The 13,776-nt window shown below is 36.7% G+C and overlaps 1 protein-coding gene across 3 annotated transcripts in view; it reads right to left on the bottom strand.

Annotated features, from left to right (window-relative positions):
• Positions 1-13,776, bottom strand: part of WWC3 (WWC family member 3) — a 204,927-nt gene that overhangs the window by 109,596 nt on the left and 81,555 nt on the right. For all 3 annotated transcript variants that reach the window (XM_072614396.1, XM_072614395.1, XM_072614394.1), the window contains exon 2: positions 1,212-1,321. In XM_072614396.1, the coding sequence (XP_072470497.1) occupies positions 1,212-1,321 (110 nt within the window). The remainder of the gene's footprint in view (positions 1-1,211; positions 1,322-13,776) is intronic.

Below are 13,776 nucleotides of genomic sequence, written 5' to 3' on the forward strand. Positions count from 1 at the left end.
TTGTATCATTGGGAGTCTTCAGGAAGAGGACTGACAACCATCCCTGACAGGGTGATTGCCAGGGGAATTGCTGTTCAGGTATAGACTGGCATGCCAGCCATGCCACCAAGACCTTCCAGCTCTGAAATTCCATGAAAATATTTGTTGAATGAATGAAATGAATGAAAAAAATGAAAGAATGCAGAGCCATGGTAAGATCAAGCAAAAACAGCCTGTTTACTTAAATTACTGTAGGATATAAAAAATATGTTAACAGGATGTGGAACCTATGTAGGACAGTTGTACAGAATAAGCACTAGTGCTGGCTAAGTGCTGCATTAGGCTGAAAGTCAAGGGAGTAGTTTACAGCTCACACAGAAAGTTAAAGAAAGTCACTTAATGGTTTAATAAAGGAACCTAAATACTCAAAAATAGCCAATACTAACTTTTGATTTCGGGTCTTTTTGGACCAGTTGAATTACTAAATGGATCAATAAGCATTTATTGAGCAGTTACTATTGCTGGTACCATGCTCGGTTCTGAGACACAAGACTAGAGGAATAGACTGTTCACAATGGGGGATATAACAAAAAATGGGGAACACAGGACAGTGAAAGAAGTTGTGATCTGGGGAATCAGAGAGATTTTGAGTGGAGACACAGGATAGTCAATTATCATACCCTTTCAATAGCAAAGGTAGCAATGACTTAATTATGATTTCTAGAGGAAAAAATAACAATTCAAGGAGTTGGGAATATCTTTCTATATTTGTCCCCTGTACAAAGAACATGGCCTTTTGGTGCTACAAGTTAAAATGAAATTACTATTAGGCAAAGAAAAGCTAAAATGAGTAATTAAGCATTATTTCAGGAACTTTTAAAGTCATATTTGTAATAAGCCATCATCTCACTATAAAGAATGTGTTTCAGTTTATAAAACACATTATGTTCCATCCTGAGCAAAAGCAAACAGAATATAATTAGTATATAGGTTTTATTCTATAATAAGTTCAAAAATATGAGAAGACTTCTGATTGTTTTTCTTTCCAACGATAGCTATATTGGGAAATATTGATTTATTGACTTAATAACTGATTTTTATCTCTTGGTAATTTCTTAAGAATCAACATGTAAAATCTCACAAAAACTTCACATTGTTTCACTCTTATTAAGTGTTATGCTTCTTGGCAAAAATAAACAAAATACAAATATAAGTCATATCACTCTACTCACGATTTATGTGGTCCATGTAATAGATTCCAATTTGTTGATCATAAACAGTTTCCCACCCTAAAGGAAGCTCATCTCCAACACAGTCAGCAAAAGTTAATGGCTTTGTAATCCTGTAAGACAGAAAAATGAAAATACAGTAAAAAGTCTAGTCAAACTTTTATATTATTTCTTAATCAGCTGGGAAAATTTGAATTTTATTATAAATTGTGCATATTTTTCCAAGAGTGCTTGAGTGTCAGAAGCTTAACCATGTAATTTAAAATTCACATGAATTTTAAGATTTGTAACCTAATTTTCTTATGCTAACCAATAAATTCTAATATTCTAGTTATTCAGGGTATTAAAACTTAAATGTTATATATCAAAATGTCAATTTCAAATTATCACTTTAATATTTCACTTGAAAAGTTATGAGACAATGCAGTTTCTTGCATATCCTATGATGAAAAATGTTTTCTATTTCCAGAGAAAGAACTGATAGAATCTGAATGTAGATTGAAGCATACTTTTTTAAAAAAACTTTCCTTCTTATTCTTAGTTTTTTGGCCTGCACAATCTATATCTCTCAGGGAGGTAGAAGGGAAGGAAGAGAGGGAGAGAATTTGGAACTCAAAATTTTTAAAACTAAAATTTAAAATTTCATTTACATGTAATTGAATAAAATAAAAAATTAAATATTTTTTAAAATATTTTTTATTTAAATAAATAACAAATATTTTTTATTTAAATAAAAATTAAATGTTTTAAAAATAATAAAATAATTACTTTTTGACTTGATGGACAGTTACACAAGTCAGACAAAGTTTGTTTTTTTTCTCTTTTTAAGCTCTATGTTTTTAACTAGACTGGTATGCAACATTGTAACATTGTGTTACTCACAGAAATATATTATTGATCTCATTCCTTCAAAGCTCTTCCACAATGTAAATATAATATCAAAAGACCACAGATTTAGAGCTGGAAGGAACTCTGAAGGGACACTGTGTTCAACACATCCTCATTTTACATATGAGAAAACTAAGACCCAGAAAGGTTACAAAAATGGTTCACGGTCTTGACTGTAAAGAGAATGTTTGTCCCGCTATTGCTTCTGAGCAGTGTAAATCTACATAAAATCCATGTACCTGTCTTCCTGTTAATCATAATGAACCAAACATTAAATATAATGAGATTTCACAAAACAATACAGAAACCCCCAAACAAAAAAGCAATAAAAACCACCATCTATCAAACATCTTAAAAATCACCTACTATGTGCCGGATACTGGGGCACAGTATTAAACTTCAGTCACATAACAACTGGGAGATTTACTATGCACTTCAGACTTTAAAGGGCCAAAATTTCCTGATAAACACACATTTTTTTTGAGGTATATCTCATGCTAAGCAGACCCTTTTCATTTCTACCCATAACGAGACTTCTTTAAATGACAACCTTGCCGGTTACAATTATAACATGATTTGGTTTACAGGAAAATTTTAACAACTCACCTATTGCGTACAACAAATAATACCTAGAGTCTCTGAAATTTAACCAGCCATTCATTAGTCTACCTGTATAAAAGTATGCTGAATAGTGAACAGTGCCATGTAATCCAAAATTTCACTAGGTCATAAAGCATTCTTTACCTCAAATATGGCACATCCTATGAAAAAGTTCCTACTCCTATCAATGTGAGCTACAGTGTGTGTGTGTGTATGTGTGTGGTCAGTGAAGGAGGCATGATTCTCAAAAATGGTTTGGTAAGAGGGTTCTATGTTATCACTAATTATTCAATGGAAGGCGTAAGGGGCTTCAGAAAAATCACACACAAAAAAATTCTCACAGCCAATCTAATTTAATTTTTAAATAAATATTTTAAAAATTTGGAGAGTCAATGTGGAAAGGACTATGAATTTTGGATAAGAAGAGATCTGTGTTCACATACCAGCATTCTTACTTCTATACTACTTCCCCTACTTACAATATTATCTAGTTGAATAACACTGGATAAACTGCTTAATTTCTCTGACCCTCAGTTCCCACCTCTGTAAAATACAAACAATTACACTTACAATGCCAACCTCACAGGATTATTGTTGTGAAGAAAGCATTTTGTAAACCTTAAAGTATTATATAATTGAATTAATGATACCATTATCATCAGTACTATTAGCACAAGTCACTTTAATGGATTTGTGATCTCTTCTTGATACAGGCAGTCTCTCCAATGGACAAGCAATAATCCATGCGTGCCTTCTCATGTAGTGAGACATTTCTCAATTTGACTCAATTCTACATACATTTATTAAGGGCCTATTATATACAAAGCCCCAGGACCATAAAGTCAAAAAAGAAAAAAGTTCTCTATTGTTAAGGAAACTGTATTCCATGGGGGTTAAAGGGAGAAGGGGGGGAAAAAGCATTTATTAAGCACCTACTATGTGCCAGGCACTACGCTAAATGCTTTACCAATATTATCTCATTTGATTGTCACAACAACCTTGGGAAGTAGGTGCAAGTATTCTGTGGCACACAGAGATTTAGTGGACTTGCTCAGGGTCACGCAGCTAGTAAGTGTCTGAGGACAAATTTGAACTCAGGACTTCTTGACTTCAAACCAAGCACTCTGTCTACCATGCTGTCTAGCTGCCAAGCTGGAGGCAGAAAAAAAATACACAAATCATGTACAGGTCAAAAATAACTTAAGAGGGAGAAGACTAACTAAAGGGATACAGAAACATTTCATTGAGGAATTGATGCTATATCTGAGCTTTAAAGGAAGAGAAGGATTCTGGGAGGTGAAGATGAAGGACAGCATTCCAGTCATGGGGAATGACTTGAGTAATCCATGGAGGCAAGAAATAAATTACCATGTCTGCAGGGTACAGCTAGCAGTACAATCCAGCTGAAATATAGGCGATTAGTATGAAATAACAGAAGAAAGATGGCTAGGAACCAGATTGTGAAGAGTCTTAAATGCTCAGCAAAGGCAATGCTAGTTTATCATGTAGGCAACTGGAAGACACTGAAAAGTTTTGAGTAAGAGTCATTTGGCCAGACCTATTCTCCCCATGGCTTGGGAAAATTAGTTGAGCAGCCATGTGGAAGACAGATTAGAGAGGGAAAAACCTAGAAGCAGGGAACTAATTAAGAAACTGTTCCAGTACTACAGATGAGAAGTAATGAGAACCTGAATTACTGTGGTGCTGTGAGGCTGGAAAAAAGAGAATAATTCAAAAAAAATTACTGTAGAAGTAAGATCAACAGTGCTTGACAACTAATATGGGCAAGGGGGAGGGAAAAAACAATGCTATAGCTCTGAAGTTAAGAACCTGGATGATTGGAAGGAAAAGGATACCTTCAAAAAAAAAACTGGGACATTTGTAGAAGTGACATATTTAGAAATAAGAAATTCTGGTTTGGAAGAAAGGCCAAAAGGAATCAAAGGCCATCAGAAGAGTTTTGAAAGCTGCATGTTGAATTTATTATATGATTAAAAAGAAAAGCAAGCTGTAGATAAGACACTTGTTCTATATAAGAGAAAATGCTCATTTTCATTGTTTGTTAGATTCAGAATTTTTAAAAATAAAAAAAAGTAATTCTCTTTCAGACATGAACTGTCCAAACAGGACATTCAGGAGATGGCCTGTAAAGAGCTGACGCATTATTGAGATTCAGGTGAATGATTAAGGCTGCAGATATAGCTATGACAGTAATCTACATAGAGATGATACTTGGACTCCTAGGAGCTAATGAGAGCTCAAAGAAAGCACAGGCAGAAAGAGAGCCCGAAATCCAGTCTGGGATCCCAATCAAACTTGGGAGGAAGGAGATGAGTAACAAAAGGGGTAGTAAAGAATAAGTCAGACAGGTAGGAGGAGAAGTGGGGTTAGAACACTGGTCAAAGAAGCCAAAAGAGGAGAAAGCATCCAGGAGAAGCTGAATATAAGTCACAAAAGCAGCAGAGGCAACATTCATTCATAAAGTCCTCCAATGAAGACCTCTTCAACAAGATGGAAGCCTTCCTCTTGTCCTTGTAATACCTCGTTGAGATCACTGCAGCACTAAGGCTGTCCATCTGTTTATCCCTCACTTATGCTCCATAACCAGCTTACTTCTTAGAGCACAGATTAATGGTTGATACCACTTAAATATGGTCCTTTATTTAAAGTAAAACTCTGATACATAACATAGCCTGTAACCTGGGATTTAGTCCTGCCCATCAATAAATACCATCATCTTAAAAGCTGGTTTATTGTTTATCAGACAATACTTTGTAGAAGTCAGGACTAGGGGAAATGAAGATCATAAAAGCAAACAGATAGTGATAGATTATTTTAACTTCAAAAACTTTAGAATCGTTGAATGGAACAAAAAAGGCCACAATAACAAATGTTTACCCAGCAAATTGACAGACAACTATTTAACTTTGGTATTAATTATATCAGAAATCCATTTTTGTTATCACAAATACAAGCATATGCAAGAAAAATTTTAAAAATTCATTTTCCAACTCTTCCCCCCTCACCGTCCCATACTCCAAAAATGTACAAGACTAAATGAAAGAAATTTTTGGAAGACAAAATAAGATGTTCTTTAATAAACAGTATTAATCATACCACCTACCCTGTAGAAATTATGTGACAGTATCACTACTACCATATTCAAACCTATTAAGAAAACTGGTCACATAACTGTAGGTGAGGAAGAGTCCGAGCTGACATCTTAGATCTTCATTCTTTTCATTACCTTAAACTACCTATACAGAAAATGGTACAGCTCACGCCTTAACCCTGGAATGGCAAACTGTTTTTACTTTTCCAACTGAATACCCATGATCCACCAAAAAAACACTAGTTAAAACCCTAAAAGTGTACAACATGTCACTAAATTACTTCAGAATTTCAAGGCACCGAGATTTTATCAACATGAATATTCCTCACATTCAACACACACCCTCTATGTCTAGGCAGTCTTCATGAGGTGCTCTGACCCAAGAACTATAGCTTGCTGGTCACATTACTGCTGCTAAATGCCTCACAACTTAGGTAGGCTTGCCATCCAAGACAACAAGCTTTACGAAAAGTAAATAAGTTGCCATGTCATGAGTATAATACTATAACTATGATGCCCAGGACTCTTATAAGACAATCACAGAAGGAACTAAATTAATATAAAGGCTTTTGTAGAGCTTCATTTTAAAATATTTTTGCTGGAAAATGAAGTTTTAAAAACTGAAGATTTTAAGTAGTTTTCCTGAACAATTATTATAGAAAATAGGCAGCATACTATAGAAGAGAGCAACAGATTTGTAGTGAGAAGTTCTGGGCTGAAATTGTATTTCAGAGGCTTCTTAGTTCCGTGGCACTGGACAACCACTTAGCCTAACTGGAGCTCAGTTTCCTCAACTATAAGACAAATGTGTTAGACTTGATTATTGCTAAAGTCCTTTCCACTTATTAATCTATAATCCTATGCATAACTGCACATAATAATAGGATGTTCATCACTATTGAATGTAGTTATGTTGCTTATTTTAAGAATAATAGATACCAAGTATAGTTTCAGTACAGAGTACAAGCTCATTGAAGGCAGGGACCATCTTTGTACCCTAGAAACTTCCAAATAATAAGCACTTATTGAAATTCCAGTTGATTATTACTTAGTGCTAGATTTGAGTTCAAACTTTAAACCAAAATCAAATCAACAAATATTCACTGAGCATGCACTAGGTCTAAAGTACTGTCCCCTGCCTAGGCTTTGAAACATAAGTCTTTTTGGACTAAATTAATTATTACTTAGCTGTTGGATAGTAACTATTTCCTGGACGTAGATTTGACTGCAGAGAATGATCTGGCTTTAAATCTATGATCCTATGGAAAGTTGTTGGCACCAATCTCAATAATGGCATTAAGAATAACGGTTTTTTTCTGGTTGCTATTTGGAACAAGCCCTTCCTAATTACTTCTCATATGGGGCAAATACTAAGTCTAGTGTACTAAAGAACACAAGTGCCAAAATGAAGTTTTAATACCATAAAGGAAGGTGTAGGTGGGTGACATTACTTCTCCACTGTAGAAACCACTGCAACATTAAATATATCAAAGGAACATTTATAACTAGCAACACTGATATATTCTGAATGTTATTAATGTTAATAATAGTCCTCTCTTAAAGAAGCTTGGCATTTACTTGAAGAAGCAGAAGTCTAACTAAGAAATAAGTTCATTCATTATTCCTTACACTGAGATTGTCAGTTTCTGTTCCATATCCAAAGCAAAAGCAAATCAAAGAAACTGTGTCTATAGATAACTGGTGACAGGAGATGCTCCTCCATAAATGTGCTGATCAGATTGTTTTGTTTTATCATGTTCACCATTTCAGCAGGAAGTCAAATCCACAAACCTTCCCAAACTGACCAGATCCGAATAATTCCCCCATTTTCTTGAGCCCAAATATTTGCTTCTAACTCCTCTCAAATTATGTGTTCAGTTATTTCAATAGGTTTGAACCTGCTAATAATAGGCCATCAGCTTATTCCCAGTAGTGACTTTAGCAGTGTAAGAGCCACATACTCTCTATCCAATATGCTAGTCAATAATCCAACGAAACGTATAAAGAACATAAACTGGAGGTAAATGTATTTACCAGACCATTACATATTCTGTGTAAAATTTTACAAGAGTAAAATCTCATTTGAACAAATATCTGTAAAATATCCAATTCTATCTTCTTCAGATCCTAGTCCAATAGGCTAAATGAACACTGCTTTGAATGAGTTGGTGTAGAGTCTAGAGAGCCATCCTCAGTTCCAGGAAGACCTGGGTTCAAGCTTCACACATATTGGCTGAGTGATCCTAAAAAAGTCACTTAGCCTCTCAGTGCTCTAGGCAGTTCTCTTAAGACCATAAATTATAGAGAGGATGCCAGCCTGAACTAATACAGGAGACAGCTATCAAATTACAACTCCCCCTCCTGCTCTTTGATAATATATTTACATCAATGTCTCTTGGAAGGCCACTCCTATATGATTACTCAGAAGTCCTAGACTAGTAGAAAAATGATGTAGATCAATGGTTTCCAACCAGTAGATCTGGTATCCCTTAAGAAATATGAAATTATTGCAGAGTTAGCAAAACTATACATGCACCAAAGCATCATTTTGATCTCCTTTTTGAGACAACAAAACTGCAGTACAAATATAACTACAAGGCAAAAAAGGGAGCTATATGGCATGTTTTAATGTTAAAAAGTAGTGTTTACACTGCAAAATACTGAGAAGCAATGATGCGCAAGTTAAGAGCACTGGACTGGGAACCAGATCAGCTTAGCTTAAGCTTAGCTTCCAGATTGATTCCCCATCTCCAATTCCTCCCCTCATCCAATTTTCTCTGCTTCCAGAATACATAATCATACAAACCACTGCCTTGAATAGTTAACTTCCTTACCAAAAACCTTCAACAACTCCCATTGCCTATAGAAAAAAAGCTCAAATTCCTTAGTCTATTATGTAAAAATTCCTATAACCTGGTCATAACCTAGTAGTCATCCCACTTAAAGTAGAAGGGGCTACCACTGAAGGCACCAACACCAAAATTTGATCACACACTGTTTTTTTTGCCTGGAATTACCTTCCCCCTACTGCTCACCAAACCTAAATTTTATCATTTCTTCAAAGCCAAGCTCAAGTTATACAGGGGAAAGATCACAAGATGTGCAGCGTGCGAGCATGCATTCAAGTCCTGACTGTTGTTCAGTCATTTCAATCAAGTCCAAATCTTCATGATCCCACCTGGAGTTTTCTTGGCAAAATTATTGGAGTGATTTGCCATTTCCTTCTCCAGATCATTTTACAGATGAGGAAACTGAGGCAAACAAGGTTAAATGACCTGCGCAGGGTCGCACAGTTAGTGTCTGAGGCCAGATTTGAACTCAAGAAGTTCCTTCTTGACTTCAGGTCCAGCACTCCATCCTCTGTGACACCTAGCTGCCCTGACTATGGAATGAATAAATATGAGAAACCTGACAATTAACCTTTAGTGCTCAAGGTACTATAAAGTACCAACCTATAACAGGTTTGATTTTTAATTAAAAAAAGAAAAGATTGAACTGAAGGATCTCTAAGGTGCTTCCCAGCTCGAGGCTAGGATTCTGCCCTTGGAGTCCTTGTTCTCCATAAGACCGTAACACTGCTCAGCTTTAAGCTCCGGTAGGACTTTCTGTTTATCTGCCCCACTCATTGACTATTTACCACAACAAAGACCACCTACCCATCATTACTTAATTTGTAAGTGTTACCATCTAGATTTTAAGTTGTTTGAAGGCAGCGGCCAGTGACCCTTTGTATGCCCCTGTACCAAGAGCAACAACTTGTACATTCAGTAAAGTCTGTTAATTCATTAATCTGCAAAACATCCAACAGCACAACCCAATTAATCATCACCCTGACCCGACTTCAGCCCCACTATTTTGCATCATCCCCTAATGTGTAAGCATACTTTGCCATGGAAATAACAGTGTATTTTTTAAGATGTTAAAATCACCAACATAATATTTTGAAAAACATCAAAATTTTCTTCTGTTCCAGCCAAATGCAGTTACAGCAAAAAGAAAGAGAACATTTTTTTTTCTCTAGCTAGACAAAAACTCTCTTCCTGGTTACTGTTTGCAAAAATCACACACACTAATCATGTTTTAATATAAATTTAAAAAAGTTTACACAATAAAATTTGACCACTTCTTTCCACGGCAATTAATTGATTTTCATATTTTTACTAATTTGGCTCCACCACACCAATTCTGAGAGTACTTACCAGATCATTCAAATAGGATTCTAGCTGATGATTTAAAAAGGTTAGGAAGACTATAAAGTAACTCTTTACCAGTGTAATTCATATTTTTTCATGTTATATCAATATGTCCCTTCATAACTTCTGAGAGGCTAACAGAGAAAAGGAAAATAACTCGTTATATTTTCTTTTCTGGAATTCAACTTAAACATCAAATATATAAAGCCATTTGTGGCAGCTGGCATGCAGATTACAGACACAGCATGTTTACAATTCGTCAGGATAACCTAGACATTACTAACAGTTCTTGAGTTGGTTGCCATATGAGCTACAATTTTTTTTCTCTATGAATTTTGGCAAAGGCACAAGCTCTCTTGTGCTTTTAACTTTTGGGATTTAAAAAACCTCAGAATATTTGGACTTTATATCAGGAAATTATATATTTCAGCATTATTACACTTGTTACTAGGGTCGAATCCCTGAAGTAACTAGTTTAATGATTAAAGGGAAAAGAATGTGTTTTTTCTTAATTACCTTGAAACTGGGAACAATTTCAGGACTAATGACTATTTGAGATAATAACTTCATTTTCACATAGTAATAGTAGCTGACACATGTATCTGTAAGGTTGGCTTACCTACGTCCTCTCTTTACAACAGCAATCTTGATGAAATAAGCGTTAAAGGTATTATTGTCACCTACCCTTTTTTTACAACTGTAGAAATAAAGGTGAAAGAGGTTAAATGATTGAGGATAGAGAGTGAAGGAAAAGCCTATATTTAACGAGCTCCTTTTAAAACTTTTTAAAATCCCTTACACATGATTATAAATAAATGCCCCAGTTATTCAAAGGTCCAGACTTCCAGAAGAAAAAAAAGTACAGGCTCACAGCCAAGTATCTAGAAGTCAATCCAAAAGGCCTTTGAAATACCAAAATAGATGTCTTAAAGCCCAGCATTCTACTACAAGGAGAATCTCTTTTAGATACAGTTTTAATCATTGTCACACAGTAGGTTAGAAGCACATATTAAAAGGAGACAGATGGGATCACTGCTATATACAGGAACACTTAGCACAGAGAAATATAGCAGCAGATGATGTGACAATGAGAGCATTTCTAGATTGCAATATAATTCAATTCAACAAATATTTCTTGGTCATTGCCCTCACTAAGTTTACAAACCAGCAAGGGGGACATAACAAATAACACAGACCACCAGATACTAGATAAATGTGAAGCACAACAGAAGAAACTCAAAACAATGTGACATGTGGTAGGGAGGTAAAGCATGAACAGAGGAATGGGAAAATCAGGAAAGGCTTTGAACAGAAGGTGGTATAAGGTGGAATTTAATGGATGGGTAGGAATTAAATGGATGGGTAAAAGAAAAACCACAAATTAAAATACAGGCAGAAAAACAGAGTAAGGGACTTTCTGGGAACAGATAAGTACAGCTTGGCTAGAGTACATGAAGTGAAAAATCCTATTAAAGCCAGTGCCGGATGACAGAAGGCTTTGAATGCCTAGAAAAAAATGCTGGAATTTTACTTAGTAAAAAATAAGGTGCCATTTTATAATGCTTTGAGTTTTTCAGTTAATTCTCCATTGACATGACTAGATGTATACATAATGAAAATCAGTCTGGCAACAGTATAAAACAGGGATGTTTAATTTAGGAACTGTGAACTTAATTTTTTAAAAGACATTTAAATCATCATCATAGATAGCATTATTATAGCAGTAAAGGAAAGTACTTTTTTTGCAAATATTATCTCACTTTATCCTCACAACAACATGGGAGGTAGGTATGATAAATATCTCCATTTTATAGATAAGGAAACTGAGTCCAAAGGAGATCAAGTGAATTAGCCAAGGCCGTATAGCTAGTAAACATCTGAAGCCAAAACTAAATTTACATCTTCCTGACTCCAAGGGCAGCACTGTATATTGCACTACCTAGCTACTTCTACTTAATAAAATAGGTTTCCTTTGTAATCCTATGTATTTCTAACCTATGCATTTAAAAACATTATACTGAGGAGTTCACTGGCTTAACCAGATGGTCAAAGGGATTCATGACATACTGAAAAGTTAAAAACTCCCTCCCCACATAAGAGCTAGATTAGTGAGGGGAGAAAGAAGAGGCAGAGCAAAAATAAATAAATAAATAAAACAAAATCCATTAGGAAGCCAATACAACAGTCCAGATGGGTGGTATCAGAGTCCAATTAGCATGGCAGCAGTGGGAAAAGAGAGGCCAAAACAAATACAAGAGATGTTACAAGATGTTACAAATACAAGGATAAAATCAATAAAACTGGCTGACAGAATACATACAAGTAGATTAAAAGAACTAAAGATTCAAAGACCACATTTATATGGCACTTGAAGATTCTATTGCACAAGAAGAACTGGATAGTGTCATTGGCTAATGTTATGTCAGAAAAATAAGCATGTTTAGGGGAAAGGTTAAAAAATTTAGCTTGGAAATTTTTCATTTAAGTCAATGGCAGAGCATCCAGGTGAAGATGTCTTGAAGCACCTGGAGTCCTGAAAAGAAGATGATGAACTCAAAATACAGAGACATACTTTTTTGGATAAGAACAGTGAAAGATTCTTTTCATCGACCCTTGACAGCCCAAAGGCAAGAAACTAAGAAGCACTTTAGGAGGGAGGAGGGTGGTGAGCAAGAAGGAAATTATAGAAAGTTGAGCAGATGGCAGATTCTAGAATGGTAATGAGTGGATTTGGCCTTGATGCAGTTAGCTAAGGAGTTCAGGGAAGTAAGTAAAGCCAGAACAGCAACAAGAGACTGGGAGTATAGAGAAAGAGGTCTCGGAGGCAAAAATGAGAATACAGATCAGATTCAATAAAAATGGGAAGAGGGAAAAGTGTGGGGGGCGGAGCCAAGATGGCGGAGTAGAAAGACGCAAATACACATAGCTCTGAACCCACAACCCATACAACATCGGTATAAAGTAACTCACGGCGAATTCTGGAGCAGTGAGGCCACAGAACAGTGAAGAGAAGGAAATTTCTGTTCCAGAGGGACCTGCAAACCTCTCGCAAAAGGTCCGTCGCGCTGCAGACACAGAGCCCAGCCCAGCCCAGACATGCTGAGGCCGCGGCACCAAGAAGAACAGACCTGAGCAGGCTTCAGGGACGGGATCTCCAGCGGCCACACAAGTCCCTCCACCCACAGGTGACAGGGGTCTGTGAGAGAGTCTCTTTGGCGGGTCGAGAGGGGAGTGGGGTGCCCCCATGGCTCGGGCCCCCTCGGGAGGCAGAGGCTGAGGGGCAGCGGAGGACCGGGGCTCGCCGGGCGGCCAGGAGCCTGGATCCATTGTTGAAGGTCTCTGCATAAAGCCCCTGAGGGAACTGAGCCTGAGAGGCAGCCCTGCCCCGACCTGACCACCTGAACTTAATCTCACACTGAATAGCAGCCCTGCCCCCGCCAAAAGCCCTGAGGCTGGAAGCAGCACTTGAATCTCAGACCCCAAACGCTGGCTGGGAGGATCAGGAGGCGAGGTGGGTGTGAGGAGAATATTCAGAGGTCAAGTCACTGGCTGGGAAAATGCCCAGAAAAGGGAAAAGAAATAAGACTACAGAAGGTTACTTTCTAGGTGAACAGGCATTTTCTCCCTGCCTTTCTGATGAGGAAGAACAATGCTTACTTATCATCAGGCAAAGACACAGAAGGCAAGGCTTCTGTGTCCCAGCTCACCCAATGGGCTCAGGCCATGGGAGAGCTCAAAAAGAATTTTGAAAATCAAGTTAGAGAGGTGGAGGAAA

The sequence above is a fragment of the Notamacropus eugenii genome, chromosome 5 (genome assembly GCF_028372415.1).
Source record: "Notamacropus eugenii isolate mMacEug1 chromosome 5, mMacEug1.pri_v2, whole genome shotgun sequence".
Classification (NCBI taxonomy): Eukaryota; Metazoa; Chordata; class Mammalia; order Diprotodontia; family Macropodidae; genus Notamacropus; species Notamacropus eugenii.